Source organism: Elephantulus edwardii, unplaced genomic scaffold (assembly GCF_000299155.1).
Source record: "Elephantulus edwardii isolate Elephantulus edwardi_28Jun2011 unplaced genomic scaffold, EleEdw1.0 scaffold00068, whole genome shotgun sequence".
NCBI classification, from domain to species: domain Eukaryota; kingdom Metazoa; phylum Chordata; class Mammalia; order Macroscelidea; family Macroscelididae; genus Elephantulus; species Elephantulus edwardii.
This window is the reverse complement of record NW_006399818.1, coordinates 2,594,463-2,610,198: the sequence shown is the minus strand read 5'-3', so window position 1 is coordinate 2,610,198 and position 15,736 is coordinate 2,594,463. Positions and strand designations below refer to the sequence as shown.

Below are 15,736 nucleotides of genomic sequence, written 5' to 3'. Positions count from 1 at the left end.
TCTAACATACTTTGGACATGCTGTGAGGAGAGACCTGTCCTTGGAGAAGGACATCATGCTTGGGAGGGTGGAGGGACAGCGCAGTGGGGGAAGGCCCTCTAGGAGGTGGACTGATTGAGTGACTGGGATAATCGGGATGGGAGTGTCAGAGACAGTGTGATTGGCACAGGACAGAGCAGAGATTAGGGCTGTTGTACATAGGGTCGCTATGAGTTGCAAGCGACTCGACGGCACATACCAACACAACACACAACATCATGAAGTTGTCTATTAGTCCAGCAATGAGCATTTCTATCTTCTTGATGTTGACGTGCAATATATATTGAAGATTATAGTCTCTGATCTTCTGTAGCAAGTGTTTTAAGTCGTCGTCTTCACTCTTTGCAAGTAAGGATGTGTCATCTGCATAATGCAGGCTGTCAAGGAGTCTTCATCCAATCCTGATAGCACATTCTTCTTCATATCATCCAGCTTTTTGAATGGTTTTTTCAGCATATAAATTGAATATCTACAGCAAAAACATTCAACACTAACACACACCTTTCTTGATTTTAAACCATATAGTGTTTCCTTGTTCTGGTTGGACAAATGCTTCTTGGTCTATGGACATACAGGTTTCACATGAACACAATTTATTAGGATTCCCATTCTTCTTAGGGTTATAAGTAACTTGTTATAATGCACACAATCAAATGCCTTTGCATAATCAATAAAACACAAACATCTTTCTAGTATTTGCTGCTTTCAGCCAAGATCCATCTATGTAACATTGGAGGTGGCCAAGTCTGACTTCTTATTCCACAAAGGGGAACTGTCCCTGTCAATAGCATCCACACTATAAGACTAAATCCTATAAATTCAGATATGGTTTCCCACGTACGTACTTCTACTGATTCCAACACCAATCTTACTGCTCTCCTGCTTCAAAATTCATTGCAGTGACCAGTCTTCACAGAGCCATACACTGATATTGGGTGTTTTGGAATGTATAGACTATAATTCAGATTGGAAGCAGGATGGAACCCCTCAGTCCAGATAGCTTCTCAAATGTGATTACAAGTCCTTTGACCTTGAGCCTCACAGTATTACAAAGCTCCCTTAGTCCTGCCAATTATAGTCTTCCCTCAATCTGCCAGCAAGCTTGAGTTAAGGCCTCTGATGCTGGTTCTATGGGGCACAGTCCCAACATAGACTTGTCTCATGTCAGTCTCTGGTTTTTTCCTGAGGCTGCTACTCCTCGCCTGTAGATCTTTGCCTGACTGGCACAGAAACCTCTGGCCCTGAGTGACACATGAGTTTCCTCTTCCTTTTGGTGCTGAGATTCCACATTTCTGCAGCTGAACCCATTCAATTTAATAGTGACACTAGCCAATCCCCTGGTGTATAGACTAACAAACCCTACTCACAAGTTCTCACTTATCAATGTAGCAAACTCAATCAAGAGCTAGGAAAACCATTTTCAGCAACAAACCCTTGACATCACAATCAGGCATCAGCAATAACCACTATTCGTTGGTCAGTTCACTGTGATGTCTTGTGTGCTGCTGTGATGTTGGAAACTACGTCAGTAGTACTTGACAGGATCATCCAAGGTAGACAGATTTCAGGTGAGCTTCTAGACTAAGCCAGACCAAGATACAGGACTGGCCAACTACTTCTAAAACCACAGGCCTTCAAAACTGCTAAAATAATGAAAGAACATTGTTTGATACAGTGCCAAAAGATGGCCCCTAACACAAACTAGAGTCAGGTACTGACTCAGGTAGTCTAAAGCTGTTATCCAAAGAAACACCTTCATTTGTTGGCATAGTAAGATTCAAAAAAAGGAGAAGCAGCTGAAAACATTTATTAATAACTGAAGCATGGAATGTATAAACCAGGAAGCTAGAACAACTAGAATTTGTAAAAACAAAAATGGAAAAATCGACACTGTAAACATTAGTGAGCTGAGATACTCTGGGACTTATCATTTTGAATTATATAATCTATTATGCCAGGATTGAAAAAACTGAAGTCACACTGAACCTCAAAAAAGCATTTCTAAGGGAGCTCTGGTGGCCTAGTGGCAAGAAGCCACGCTACTATCCTGAAGATGCATGGTTCGAATCCACCAGATGCTCTACTGGAGGAGGAGGGGCAATCTCCTCCAGTACCAGTTGGATCTAATTTGACAGCACACAACAATAACCTCAATAACAACAACAACACAAAACAAAACAAACACATTTCTTCAAGATCTATCCTGTAGTACACTGCTGTGAGTGATAGAATCCACATATATGCAAGGAAGACCCATTACTACCACCATTATTCAAATACGTATCCCAACCACAAAAGCTAACAATGAGGAAATTGAGGATTTCTACCGACTTATACATTTTAAAACTTATCAAATATGCAATCAAGATGCAGCCATGATAATTGGTGACTGGAATGGAAAAAAGTTGGAAAAAAGAAGGAATGTTAGTCAGAAAATATGACTTTTGTGCCAGAAGTGAGGCTGAAGATTGTATGACAAAATTTCGTACAATAGTTTGTAGTGGACATAGCTGAGTCAGAGACAATGAGGTTGCCTTAAGATAGAGCAGGGTTCAGAACTGTTGTACATAGGGTTGCTAGGAGTTGTAAGCAACATGATGGCATATAACAACAACTATGGTTTATTCATCACAAACACATTTTTAAAAATAATAAAAATGGTGACTATATACATGGACCTCACCTGATAGATGACAAAGGAATCAGATTTACTACATCAATGAAAAGAGAGGGTGGAGAAGCGCAATATCAGCACTCAGAACAAAGCCAGGGCTGACTGTGGAACAGACTATCTATCCACTACTCATCCAAAGTTCAAATAAAAGTTGAAGAAAATTAAAAAATGTCCACAAGAACCAAGTGTAATTCTTGAGTCTATCCCAACTTAACCATCTCAAGAGTAGATTTGGATGCATTGAATACTTAATAGCCAAAGAGCAGAGAACGTGAAGGATGACATAAAAGCCATTTTTTAAATTAAATTTTATTAGTTTTAATGAACATTTACAGGGATTTTGGGTTTTCATTCCTTCATTACTGCACCATTCTCTCTACCCTCCTCCCCAGTTTTTTCTTCTTCCCCCGCCATCCGAATGTCTGTTTTAATTGTCCAATTGCCACAGTGCTTGTCAAAGTCAGTTCTGATTAATCTCCATAAAAGCCATTTTCAGCAACAAACCCTTGACATCACAATCAGGCATCAGCAATAACCACTATTCATTGGTCAGTTCACTGTGATGTCTTGTGTGCTGCTGTGATGTTGGAAACTACATCAGTAGTACTTGACAGAATCATCCAAGGTGGACAGATTTCAGGTGAGCTCACCAGTCTAAGCCAAGGAATTTGGAAGACCTGGCCAGTTGACCAGAAGAGATCCATATATGTTCCCATTCCAAAAAAAGATGACAACAAAGTGGAAACTGTCAAACAGAAGAGACTTTTAATATTGTACTAGAAGAGGAGCTGAACAGAAGATTTCAAAGGGCACCATGGGGAAGACAAAGCAAAGTATTATAATGAAATATGCACAGAGCTGGAGTCAGAAAATCAAAAGGAACGAACTTGCTCAGCATTTCTTAAGCTGAAGGAAATTGAAGAACAAATTTAAGCCTTAAATTGCAATATTTAATGATGCTTTATGAAATTATCCAGGAAGTATTAAAAGAATATGGAAGAAGTATACACAGTCACTATCTCAAAAGGAATTGGCTGACACAGAATAATTCAATGAAACAATGTATGAGCAAGACCCTGTGATGATGAAGAAGTTCAACCTGTTCTGAAAGAATTAGTAAAAAACAAGGCTCCAGGAATTGATGGCACACCAATTGACATATTTCAATGAACAGACATTACCCTGGATACACTTACTAAGTTGTGCCAAGAAATCTGAAGGCCAACCACCTGGCCCCTGGAAGAGATCTCTATTTGTTCCCATCCCCCCCACCAAAGAAAAGGTGACCTGACAAGAATGTGGAAATTATTGAACAGTATCATTAATGTAACAGGCAAAAAAGGATTATGTTGAAAATTATCCAAAAACTACTCGAACAGCACATCAACAGAGAACTGCCAGATGTGCAGCCTGGGTTTAGAAGAGGCAGTGGTACTAGGGATATTATAGCTTGTTAGATGGATCTTGGTGGAAAGCAAGGAAGTACCAGACAAATGTCACCTGTATTTCATTGACTGTGTGGATCACAACAAATTGTGGCTAACTCAGAAGAATGGGAATCCCAGACATCTTATTGTGCTTATATGAAACCTATACTTGGACCAGGAGATAGTCATCAGAACAGAGCAAGGAAACACTGCATAGTTAAAAATCAGAAAGGGTGTGTGCCAGAGATGTGTCCTATATCCATATCTTTTCAATCTATATGCAGAACAGATCATCCCCGAGGCTGGGGCCATATGAGGAGGAACATGGCATCAGGACTGGAGGAAGACTCATCAGCAATCTGCATTATGAAGATGACACATCGTTGCTTGCTGAAACTGAGGAGGCCTTGAAGTGCCTGCTGCAGAAGGTCAAAGATTGCAGCCTTCAATATGAATTGAAGCTCATCATCAAGAAAACAAAGATTCTCACCACTGGGCCTATAGCCAGCATTACGATAAATACTGAAGAGCTTGAGACTGTTAATAGCTTTAGTTTGGCTGGCTCTATAATCAACACTCTTGGTATCAGCAGCCAGGAAACCAAGAGACAAATTGCATTGGGAAAGTCTGCTGTCAGGGACTCTCTATATTGAAGAGCAATGATGTCAGTCTGGAGACTAAGGTGCGCCATGATCTTCACAATTACTTGTTATGCATCAGACAGCTGGACAATGACTAAGGGATGACAGAAAGATACCTTTGTGCTGCCATGCTGGAGAAGAGTATTGAATATATCACGGATTGCTAAGGGAACAAAGAGGTTCATCCAAAAGAAGGTGAAACCAGGATGCTTGTTGGAGGCAAGGATTCTGAGGCTTTGTCTGACATACTTTGGGTATATTACAAGGAGGGACCAGTCATTGGAGAAGGACATTAAGCTTGGGAGGGTAGAGAGTGCAAGAGAGAAAGGCCCTCGATGAGATGGATTGATTCAGTGACTGGGGTAATGTGGGTAGGTGTGTCAGAGACAATAAGTTTGTCACAGGATAGAACAGGTTTTAGGGCTAGTGTACATAGGGTCTCTATGAGTCACAAGTGACTTTGACACCACATAACAACAACATCATTAATATCACATGTAAATAAAAACCTGTTGAACATAATTTTTCAATGGCTGGAAAAAATATATTAACCTCTACTGGGCTTCTGAGGCTATAAATTGCATGGGAGGAGATTACATATCTTTCTCCTGGGGAGCCACTGATGAGTTATAACTGCCTGTGAGGCTCAAATATTGGGCTATCTACGACTCTGCAGATAAGGCACTAGATAGTACAGCCAGAGTGCTCCTTGGAGACAAAGATGGTGAAGCTTTGTTTTTTCACTTTTTATTTCTTTTTTACTTTGGACATGAAGCTAGGTGAGACTCTTCTTCGGAAAGGGCCATCATCCTTAGAAAGATGGAAGGTTAGTGAAGGAGAGGAAGGCTCTCAATGAGATAGACTTACACAGTGACTTTAGCAATGGACTTTAGTGTGTCAGAAATGATGAGAATGGCACAGAAGAGGGCAGGGTTCACTAACAGGTCTGTTGAAATATATTATCAACAAAAGGGCACATGTGCAAAATGAAGCACAAAATCAAGAAAAAGTAACTGTGACTCAGTAACAACACTAAAAGGGTGAAAGTGCACATTTGAAGAGTAACTTCTTTCCTGGCATTAAAGATCCCAAGATACCTACCTCCAAGTTGCATTTCTTTCTCTGTATACAAAAGTATTTACCTACAACATGGAAATTTGTAACACACTCCTGAAAAAACCAGGAAGCTACTGATGTCAGTAGTAGTTAGAAGAAACTCTGAGCAAGAGTTAGGTTATGAAATACTTTGATTTTACTTTGACCCAAGCAGGAAGCAAATATAGAAAATTCACCAGGAATTAAGAGGTGTGATAGCAATGAGAGTCTTAAATTTTTTTTCCAGACTCCTGGAAATCAAAACCTGACTCCTCAAAGGCCATTACCTCCTCCTGTGGCCCCAAGGGTCACCTTTTCTGGCCAGTGCCCTCCCTGGGACCTGCCTCTGCTTACCAACGCCGTTGGAATTCATGCAACTTCTCCTCTGTGATCGCTATAGTCGCCTTTCTCTTCATAAAGCCGAGTAACTCCCGGATCTCCTTCTCGAAGGAGGCTAGAAGCGGATTTTTAGCGTCCAGGGGCCCATAAAACACAGCGAGGGGTAACGTGTCCTGGGAGCAGGCGGAGGGAGGCAGCCTTGGACTGTTACTTAACACCTCTACTCCAGAGCTCGTCTTTGACTGCCTGGGCGACTTTGAGACCCGGGTCAAGGTGGACATCGGAGTTGACGGTGGTACTGACGGCAACGGCGACGTGGGAGAAACATTGGCTATATGGACGGAGGAGGCGCGCTGCGCAGCCATATTGACACGACCTTCCTGGAGTCTGAGTTGCACGCGGTTGCCTAGCAACGGTCTCCCGGCAACCAGGCATCTGGCGAGTTTCCCGGGAAGCACAGCGGCCCCTGGAGGCCAAAGAAGGAATGAAGCCGGCTCGAAAGAGAAAGAAGTCTTTGGGAGTTGTTTTTTGGTTGGTTTTTTTGTTTGTTTGTTTTGTTTTTTTAATTTAGGTTGTTTATTTTTCATTTCAATGAACATCTACAGAAATTTTGGAATTCCATTCATTCATTGTTGCACCCTTCTCCCCGCACAAACCCCTCCCCCCCATTTGCTCCTCTCCTTGAAAAGCAAAAGAAAAACTCCCTCATTGGTACACAATCCCCCCCCCGCACCTCCCCAAACCCCACCCCCTACCCCCAAATATAATCCACTCTGCAACCCTCATTGCATACTCCTACGATAAAAATAATGCCCTAAAATATAATACTTTTAGACTATTCTCTCCCCCATAGACTTCAACGCCGTAAACATATTTCATCCAGTTTTTCTCAGTCTTACCCCCACCCCAATGCCAGCCTCATGGGCTTTTGCCCACTGGCATAGTTTTATGAGGGAGCTCTGATGGTCTAGTGATAAGAAGCTGAGCTGCAATTTCAAAGACACTCAGTGCGAATCCATCAGCTCCTCTGTAATAAAAGAATAGGCAATTTCCTACCTTGCAATTTACTGCATCTGAAAACCTGCTGGAGGGTCAGACATGGGTCAGTTCCGAATCAACAGCACGCAGCAGCAGCATGGCTATATGAGATCAGAAGAGAAAGAAGGTTCTGGACAGAAATGCATCAAACGTTGTTCTTGTAATGTGCCACTGAATCTATTACGATTCATAGCAACCCTATGAATAACAGATCAAAATCTTGTCCTACCCCGAACCATTCTCGCCTTCTCCAACATAACTCTAACCCAAAGTATTAATCCACCATTTTTTAAATTTTATTTTATACTGGTTTATTTACAAAGTGCAAATACAATGGTTTTCACAGCAGATTTTTCCTATTTCCTTCACACCACACCTCCACCCATCAAATTCTGCAACCCTATGATTATCCACCTCTTCATCCTCACCCTCCTGCTCTCCCCTCCCCTCTTGATCTTCACACTCATTCTGTAATAATGGTCTTAGACCGTATTTGTCCTTATGGGGCTGAGTTAGTTCCCTTAGCATAATGCTCTCCAGTCTCTCCCACGTTAGGTAGTAATTCACAAGGTCTTGACCCTGCGTGCTGCGTAGTTTTCCATTGTGTGAATGTGCCATAATTTCTCAGTCTATTTGATTGTGGTTGGACATCTGGACTGTTTCTATATTCTTGGGATGGTGAATAACGCTGTTGTGAGCATTGGTATACAAGAATCCAAGAATACAAGAGTTTCCTCTCTTTCTCTGACCATCTTTCCCAACATAATGCCCTTTTCCAAGGACTGGCGCTTCCAGACCACACACCCAAAGTATGTGAGATGAAGTTTCACTATCCTTGCCCCTAAGAAGCACTCCAGTTGTGCTGATTCCAAGAAAGATTTGTTTGTTCTTTTGGCAGTCCTTGGCATATTCAATACTCTTCTCAAGCACCACACTTTAAGGGCATCAATTCTTCTTTAGCCTGTTTTTATTTGTTGTCCAACTTTCAAATGCATAAGAAGCAATTGAAAATACCATGGCTTGCAATAGGCACACCTTAGTCTTTAACATGATATCCTTGCTCTTTAGAATATTGAAGAGGACCTAGAACAGCAGATTATCCCAATACAGCATGTCAGCAACTGTTAGAGTCAACAATTTACCTTTTGCCAACAGTTTTCCTTAAAAAATTCAATGCCACACAACTCCAGATTATTTTTCTAATTGGGCCACTTAGTAACAAGAGTGATGAGGATGATTATGATTATTACCAGTATGTGCCTGGCATTGTAATAAGCATTTGAAACGTAAAATCTTTGTCTCATAATTTTCCCAACAACTTGATACTGAAGAATGCGAATTGTGGAGTATACCTCTACTCTACAATTTAAGGAACCAGAGTGTAGGAAGGTTAAGTTATTTGACCAAGATCAGTGTCTTCATCTTTGATTATACAGTTTGTGATCAAAATGAACAGGTTGTGGTAAGGAATTAAACTGCCAATTCAGAGTCATGAGATTTAAATCTGCCAGCAGCTCTACAAGACAGATAGGTAATCTGCTCCCATGCAATGAACTGCTGCTCAAAATCCACTGGAGGGTCAACTATGAGTCAGTTCAGACTCAGCAGATGGTATCTAACAACAACGGAATAGAAACTGGTAAGCAATTTAAAATGAGTGCTGCAGGTGGGGCCATGTGATCAGAATTACAGTCTAACAGGGAACACAGGCAATGCACAAGGAATATAATTGACAAGCAATTTAAGAATCAATTTGCTGTAAGTGCTCTATTCGCTTCCTTCTGATTATACTTGGGTCTCTAATTGTGGGAAGAATGCATGTGCCTAATAGTTATGATAACATTATATTTATTCATTTGCTTTGCAGCCTAATTATAACCTTATTCCAAATTAATGAACATTTCATTCAATCTTAATGGACTTTAAAACATCCTAATGGCTTAAAATGTTAACTCCCAAATATGTCTTCATTTTAAACCAGGATTTTAGGAGATTCTGTTTCTAAAGAGGAAACCATGCTTTCAGGTGAAGTACTTGTGAGCAAAGGAAGTTGGTCTGTTTTTGCATATTTTGGGCAACAGTGCAAGTCTAATTTATTCATTTAAAGTAATGGGAACTCTGTCTTATAAATGCAATGCAAAAAATGATTTTATAAGAGAAAAACCAGAAAAATTTGATGGCTTAGAAAAACAGATCTTCAAATGTTGAAAACTGTTACCAGTTCTATCACACTTAAATATAAATAAAGACAGTGAACTTAACACTTCATGAGTCCAATTTCTACTTTAAGATTAAGAAACTACTGGACCACAATCTGATTTCTTTCAGATGAGACCTAATTTCTTGCAGACTCTGTGGGCCTGTACTAATTTGTGAGGTTGGCCTAATATATTATGGGTAATGTTTGCTGTAGAAGGTCAAGGGCTGTAGTCTTCAATATGGATTGAAGTTCAATATCAAGAAGACAAAGATTCTCACCACTGTGGCAATTAGTAAAACCATAATAGATGGAGAAAAGATTGAGGTTTTTAACAATTTCAGCTTGCTCGGTTTCACAATTAACATTCTTGGAATCAAAAAGAAATCAAAAGACAAATTGCTCTGGGAAAGGCAGCTATCCGAGACCTCTCCAAAATTCTGAATTTCAGTCTGAAGATTAGGTGCACCTGATCCAGGCCATGGTCTTTGCAATTACTTGTTATTTACTAGAGAGCTGGACAGTGACTAAGGTTGAAGAAGAATTTATGCCTTTGAGTTGTTGTACTGGAGAAGAGTATTGAACATTCCATGGACTGCCAAGAGAATAAGCAAGTGTGTCCTGGAGAGGGTGAAACTAAATTTCTCCTTGAAGGCAAGGATTATGAAGCTCCATCTCATTCTTTGAGAAGTCATCTCATTCTTTGAAGTAATTCTTTGAGCATGTGGCCAGGAGGGACAGTTCTTAGAGAAGGATGTCATACTTGGAGGGGTAGAAGGACAGCACAGGAAAAGAAGACCCTGGATGATATGGATTGACACAGTAACTGGAGTAATGGGGGGTGGGGGTGGGTAGGGCATCAGAGAGGGTCAGACTGGCTCAGGATAGAGCAGAGTTCAGAGCTACTGTCCATAGGGTCACTGTGACTCACAGGCAACTTAATGGCACATAACAATAACTGGACTCGACCCTCTATGAGATGGATCGATTCAGTGACTGGGGTAATCAGGATGGGTGTGTCAGAGGCAGTGCGGTTGGCGCAGGATAGAGCAGGGTTTAGGGCTGTTGTGCATAGGGTCGCTATGAGTCGGAAACGACTCGACGGCACATAACAACAACAACAACAATGTACTTTTAAGGAAGATAACAGTGATTTTGTTTATGAATCAGCAATGAACTGCTCCCTTGATGCGGGGCATCAGTTCTCCAGTCAGAATATAGATCTCAGCCTTTAATCAATCATTGCATCTCATCTTCAAGTGAGCAATGAAATATTTTTCCAGAATTTTAAAGAATTGAGAACTAAAAAGAGCCATTCATTAGTGAAGCATTTCCAGGAAATATTGACAACAAAAAGTCAGCTTGGTAAATTCTCTCTCTCTGTCTTCCCTTTGTTCCCATGTACCTAGCTGACTTGTCCACTTCAGATCAAAAGCTGGTGTAATTTGCCACTGAGTGGTATCTTTGATATTGATGGAAATGAAACATTGGGATGAAAATTATTAGAAAACAATAAAACAAAAGCAGGACAGATGAAGTTTTTATTCCCTTATCTTATCTGGCTGTTCCCACAAAACCTAACTTTCCTGTGGTACAGACACTTACATTTCAAAGTCAGTGCTTAAAGAAAATGTGACAAATTAAATGCAAATGTTTAAATTATGAAACATTGCATCTTAGTCATTTTCCCTCTTGCACATACTGAAGATAGCAATGCTTGACTTTCAGTGATTTTTGGAAGCTGTGTGAATGTTTAAAGGAGTGCTATACTCTGAATCATCGCCAGGATAAAATGAAAGTTTCCATATTTTTCAGTTTAAATTATATTGAAGACATTTTTTTTTAAAAAAAGTCATTTTAGAAGGCGCTATCTTCCTTGCAGTGAGATGCAGCTATTATCTTTCCTGATTGTTTTGCTTTATTCCTTTCACTAGAGTGAAAGAATAGAGCTCTGCAACAATTGTGTCTGACAGGGCTAAATAATGCAAATAGCTTCCTCATAAATAATGTAAATTACTGTTTCCTCATAATTAATGTCTTTGAAGGCAGCAGGGATGTTTTTTGCCCACTGAAGAGTCTTTATCATCTAAAATTGCTGTCAAGAAAAAATAAGTAAGGTTAATGTACCTTGTATTTCTAATGTTGTGAATCATTGGTTCAACCTAAATACACAAATAGATGCAATATTAAGGGGGAAGCTCTGGTAGCCTAATCTGTAGGGAGTTGAGCTGCTCAGCAAAGGCACTACTTCATTAATGGTTCAAATTCACCAGTAGCCCCACAGGAGACAGATAGGTGATTTTTCTGCTGTGTGATTTACAGCTTTAGAAACTCACTGGAGAGTCAACCATGAGATAATTTCAACTCCACGGAAATAAGCTTAGACACAATTTCTTAAAAAGAGGATCTCCTCTTCCCATGTCACAAAATACTTGGCATTTAAAAGAATTTTTTTTCTCTTGGTTAAATTTTATCATTTCTTTAGTTATTCCTTAAAACCCCCACAATTCTCTGCAAGAAGCAGATGACACAAACAGAAGTTACTAGGTCTGCTTAAAATGTGTTGTGATAATGGCTTTCAAAATGTTATAGAAGTCCCCAGAAACAGCTTGAGTCTGGAGAGAGAAGAGGAGGTGACATCTGAACACTGGATTGTAACTGCCCTTTCATTAACAGAAAGACATCTGAATGAGGGATTTTCTCAGGCCTGGTTTTAAGTGGTTTTGGTCAAACATCCTTCTAAGTGGCATAGCATTAGTCTGTCAATTTGCTGTACAGAGGTAACTCGTGGTTGCTGTGATGCTAAACACTGTGACACTGATGTGTCAAATGTGATAATGGTTACCCATGGTGGACAGTGTTTAGTGGAGCTCCCAGATTAAAACAGGCTTGGAAACAGCTTCCGAAAATCTATGAACTTGGGAGAAATGATGGAAGTTATCCAATTGTTCAGGTCTTTTGTTCACAGGGTCACCATGAGTTGTCTACAACTCAACAGTGCTTAACAATATTTTGCACATAGTAGTTGTTATGTGCTGTCGAGTAGACTACAACTCAGAACAATCCTATGAACGATTTCTCTGATCCCTGCCCTATCCTGAATCACTCTCACTGTCTCTGACACACCTGCTCCCATTGCCCCAGTCACTGCGTCATTTCCATCTCATCCAGGATCTTCTCCTGCACAGACCCTCGTCTTTCTAAGCATAATGTTCTTCTCCAAGGACTGGCCCCTCCTAACAACATGCCCGAAGTATGTGAAATGCAGAATTTCAAAATTCTTGCCTCCCAGGAGCAACAGAATAGGACTTGATAAATCTTTGTTGACATGAATGAATGGGGCAAAAAAGATGAAAGAATACTTGGAAAAGTGTTCCTGAGAAGAGCCCAAGGAAAGTACTTAGTCATAAACATATACAGCAAGTTAAAAAAACAAGTTGCCTCCTTTAGTGAGCCACAGACTACAGAAGATTAAGAAGAGAGGCAGACAGGCAAAGTCAAGTAAAGTGAGCAACTGGCAGGATAGACAGTATACCAAGATGTGTTTGTTGTCTTCTGTAGTCCATAGGGAGTGTGGGTTAGAAAGACAATGCAGTGTGACTAAAAGGCCAAACTGCTTGGTTTGAGTCCTAGTTCTTCAAAGTGCTTTGATTGATTTATTTGTAAAATGGAAATTAAGAGAAGATATTATCTACCTCAAAATTTTGCTTTATTCAGAATTGAAAGAATTGCTGTGTTGATTTTAAACACACACACCCCCCCCACCCCACTTAGAATAGTGTTATATAAATGTTAATATAATCACTCAGTTAGGAACCTGGATGCTTCAAAGCAGAGAAGAGCAAGGTCTAATTTGTTTTCCAGAAAGAAAAGGATTATAGGACAGTAAAAGGTAGACTTGAGAGAAGGTCTTATGCAATCTTAGCTGTCCAGCTCATCATACCTACTGTATACAGTCAGTAACAGAAGCCAACTAGAACCACTGACAGAAGCAAATATTATAAGCAAAAGGAAAAAAGTAATGTGTAATTTATGTATACTTATACGTGTACTTAGACACATAAATACCTTAGAAAAAAAATTATCTTCGTTATGTACCATCAAGTCAGAAACAACTCGTAGCTGACCCTTCAGTGGGTTTTCAGAACACAAGGCAAGACTGCACATCAGTCTCCCACAGAGCCGCTGGTAGAGTTGAATCACTGGCCTTTGAGTTGCCAGTAAAACTCTTTTACATGGTATGCTATCAGAGCATCATATATATCTATAAACAAAATATAGTTTTATTATAGTTTTTATTGTATTAGTTTCTTACTGCTTCTGTAAAACAAATACAACAAAAACAAAAATTAAAAAGTGACAGTGTTGTTATTGTTAGGTGCCATTGAGTTGACTCAAACTCAAAGCAATCCTATGAACAATTGATCAAAACCTTACCACAAATGAGTGGCTTTATAATACATAATCTATATTCTTATATTTTAGGAGGCTAAAATTCAGGAGGGAGATATTTTCTTTATCTAATTCAGCTTCTAGTAACTAACAGCAATTCTTTGTTGTTGTTGTTGACAGTAATCATTGAAGATACATCATCTTTCTTCCTCATTTTGTAACTCAAAAGTGATTAGATTTAGAACTCAATTTTCTCTGATATAGCTTAATTAGCATAATGAAGAAAGCACTGTCTCCAAATTTGGTCATATACACAGGTATAAAGACCAGGATTTCAATACAGATTTGAGAAAGGAGGGTCCAATTAGATCCATAATGAAGAATTTATTAAGCTTATGCTTTTTTTTTTTTTAAATTACTTTTTAAAATTTCTTTGGCTGTAGATTATTTCTTTCTAAAGCAGATCTTTTCTGCTTGGGCTATGCTGAAACTTGAATGAAGAGTGCTAAGGGTAGATCTTGAGAAAAAATAAGTGTCATCTTGGAAGATGCCCACTTGAGAGTCAGTCATTGTATGTTAATCTAGGCAATCAGAGGCTGCCTTTTTCTGGGATATGGCTAAAGGGCTGTTTCTTTTAGCCTGGAAGAATCAGGGGGAATTTGTTGTAGCTGTTCTTAGCTGCTGTAGAGTCAACTACAACTCACAGAGGAATTTAAGAGCTCAAAATTTTTAGACCTGTCCACCTTAGTATCTATTCTTTATTGTCCTGTGAATACATACTCATCTATGTATAATCAGATCTTGAGTCTGATTTTCAGCAGAGTCGACTCTGCATTTGCCCTACACTATAACAAGGTACCCTGGCTTTGAGGTAATGTCTTAACTTCTCTAAGACTATATATTTTTTCCAAGTCTTACCAGCCAAAGGAGTCAGCTCTGCACCATAACCTCTTTAATTAGTCTTGCCTCCTAATGACTAAGCATCATTGTTACTTGATCCCCTGTATCATAAGCTTTACTTCTCCCTCATCAGAAGCAAACTCTGAGTGAAAACATTGCATGCTAAGAGATTTTACTACCCCACTTGCCACCAATAGTGGATCCCTTTTGCTTTCAGATGGGTGGGTGGTTCAACTCCAAAATTCCATCCTGAGGATATACTTTTTTTACTAAAGGCAATGTGTTTGGTGGTGTGGCTTTTTTTTTTTTTTTTGCATCTACACATTTTACATTTTCATATTTTTTACATTTTATATTTTTTTAAAAATCCTAGTTTATTTACAAAATTCAAATACATTGTTTTTGAGAGCAGATTCTTCCAATTTCTCTCACCCTCCACCCATCAAATTGTACTATTCCATAATTAAACACACACACACATACACACACACACACACACACACCCGCACATCCTCATCCCTCTGCTTCCACCCTCCCCCACCCCCTTGGATCCTTATACTTATTCTACAGTAATGGTTTTATACAATATTTGTCCTTGTGGGACTGAGTTCACTCAGCATAATTCTCTCCAGTCCCTCCCAAGTTAGGTAATAATTTACAAAATCATTGTTGATGGGATTGTAAAATGGTACAACCATTCTGGAAGGCAGTTTGGCACTTCCTTGAAAAGCTGAACTTAGAAACTCCATATGACCCAGCTATTCCACTACTTGGAATATACCCTGAGAAAATGAGAACTGAAGAATAAATGGAGATTTGTTCACCAATGTTCATAGCATCCTCATTCACCATCACATGAACATGTCCAACCACAAAAAATGGATTGAGAAATTATGGTACATTCACACAATGGACTATTACACAGCTGGCAGGAGCAATGATTTTGTAAATTATTACCTAACTTAGGATCCACTTTTTATATATCTGTGCTGCT

The 15,736-nt window shown here is 39.6% G+C and overlaps 1 protein-coding gene across 1 annotated transcript in view; it reads right to left on the bottom strand.

Annotated features, from left to right (window-relative positions):
* Positions 1-6,580, bottom strand: part of LOC102870950 (chromosome unknown open reading frame, human C12orf55) — a 105,924-nt gene extending 99,344 nt beyond the window's left edge. The window contains exon 1 of the mRNA XM_006888568.1: positions 6,231-6,580. Within this exon, the coding sequence (XP_006888630.1) occupies positions 6,231-6,580 (350 nt within the window). The remainder of the gene's footprint in view (positions 1-6,230) is intronic.
* Between the last annotated feature and the right edge of the window lie 9,156 nt (positions 6,581-15,736).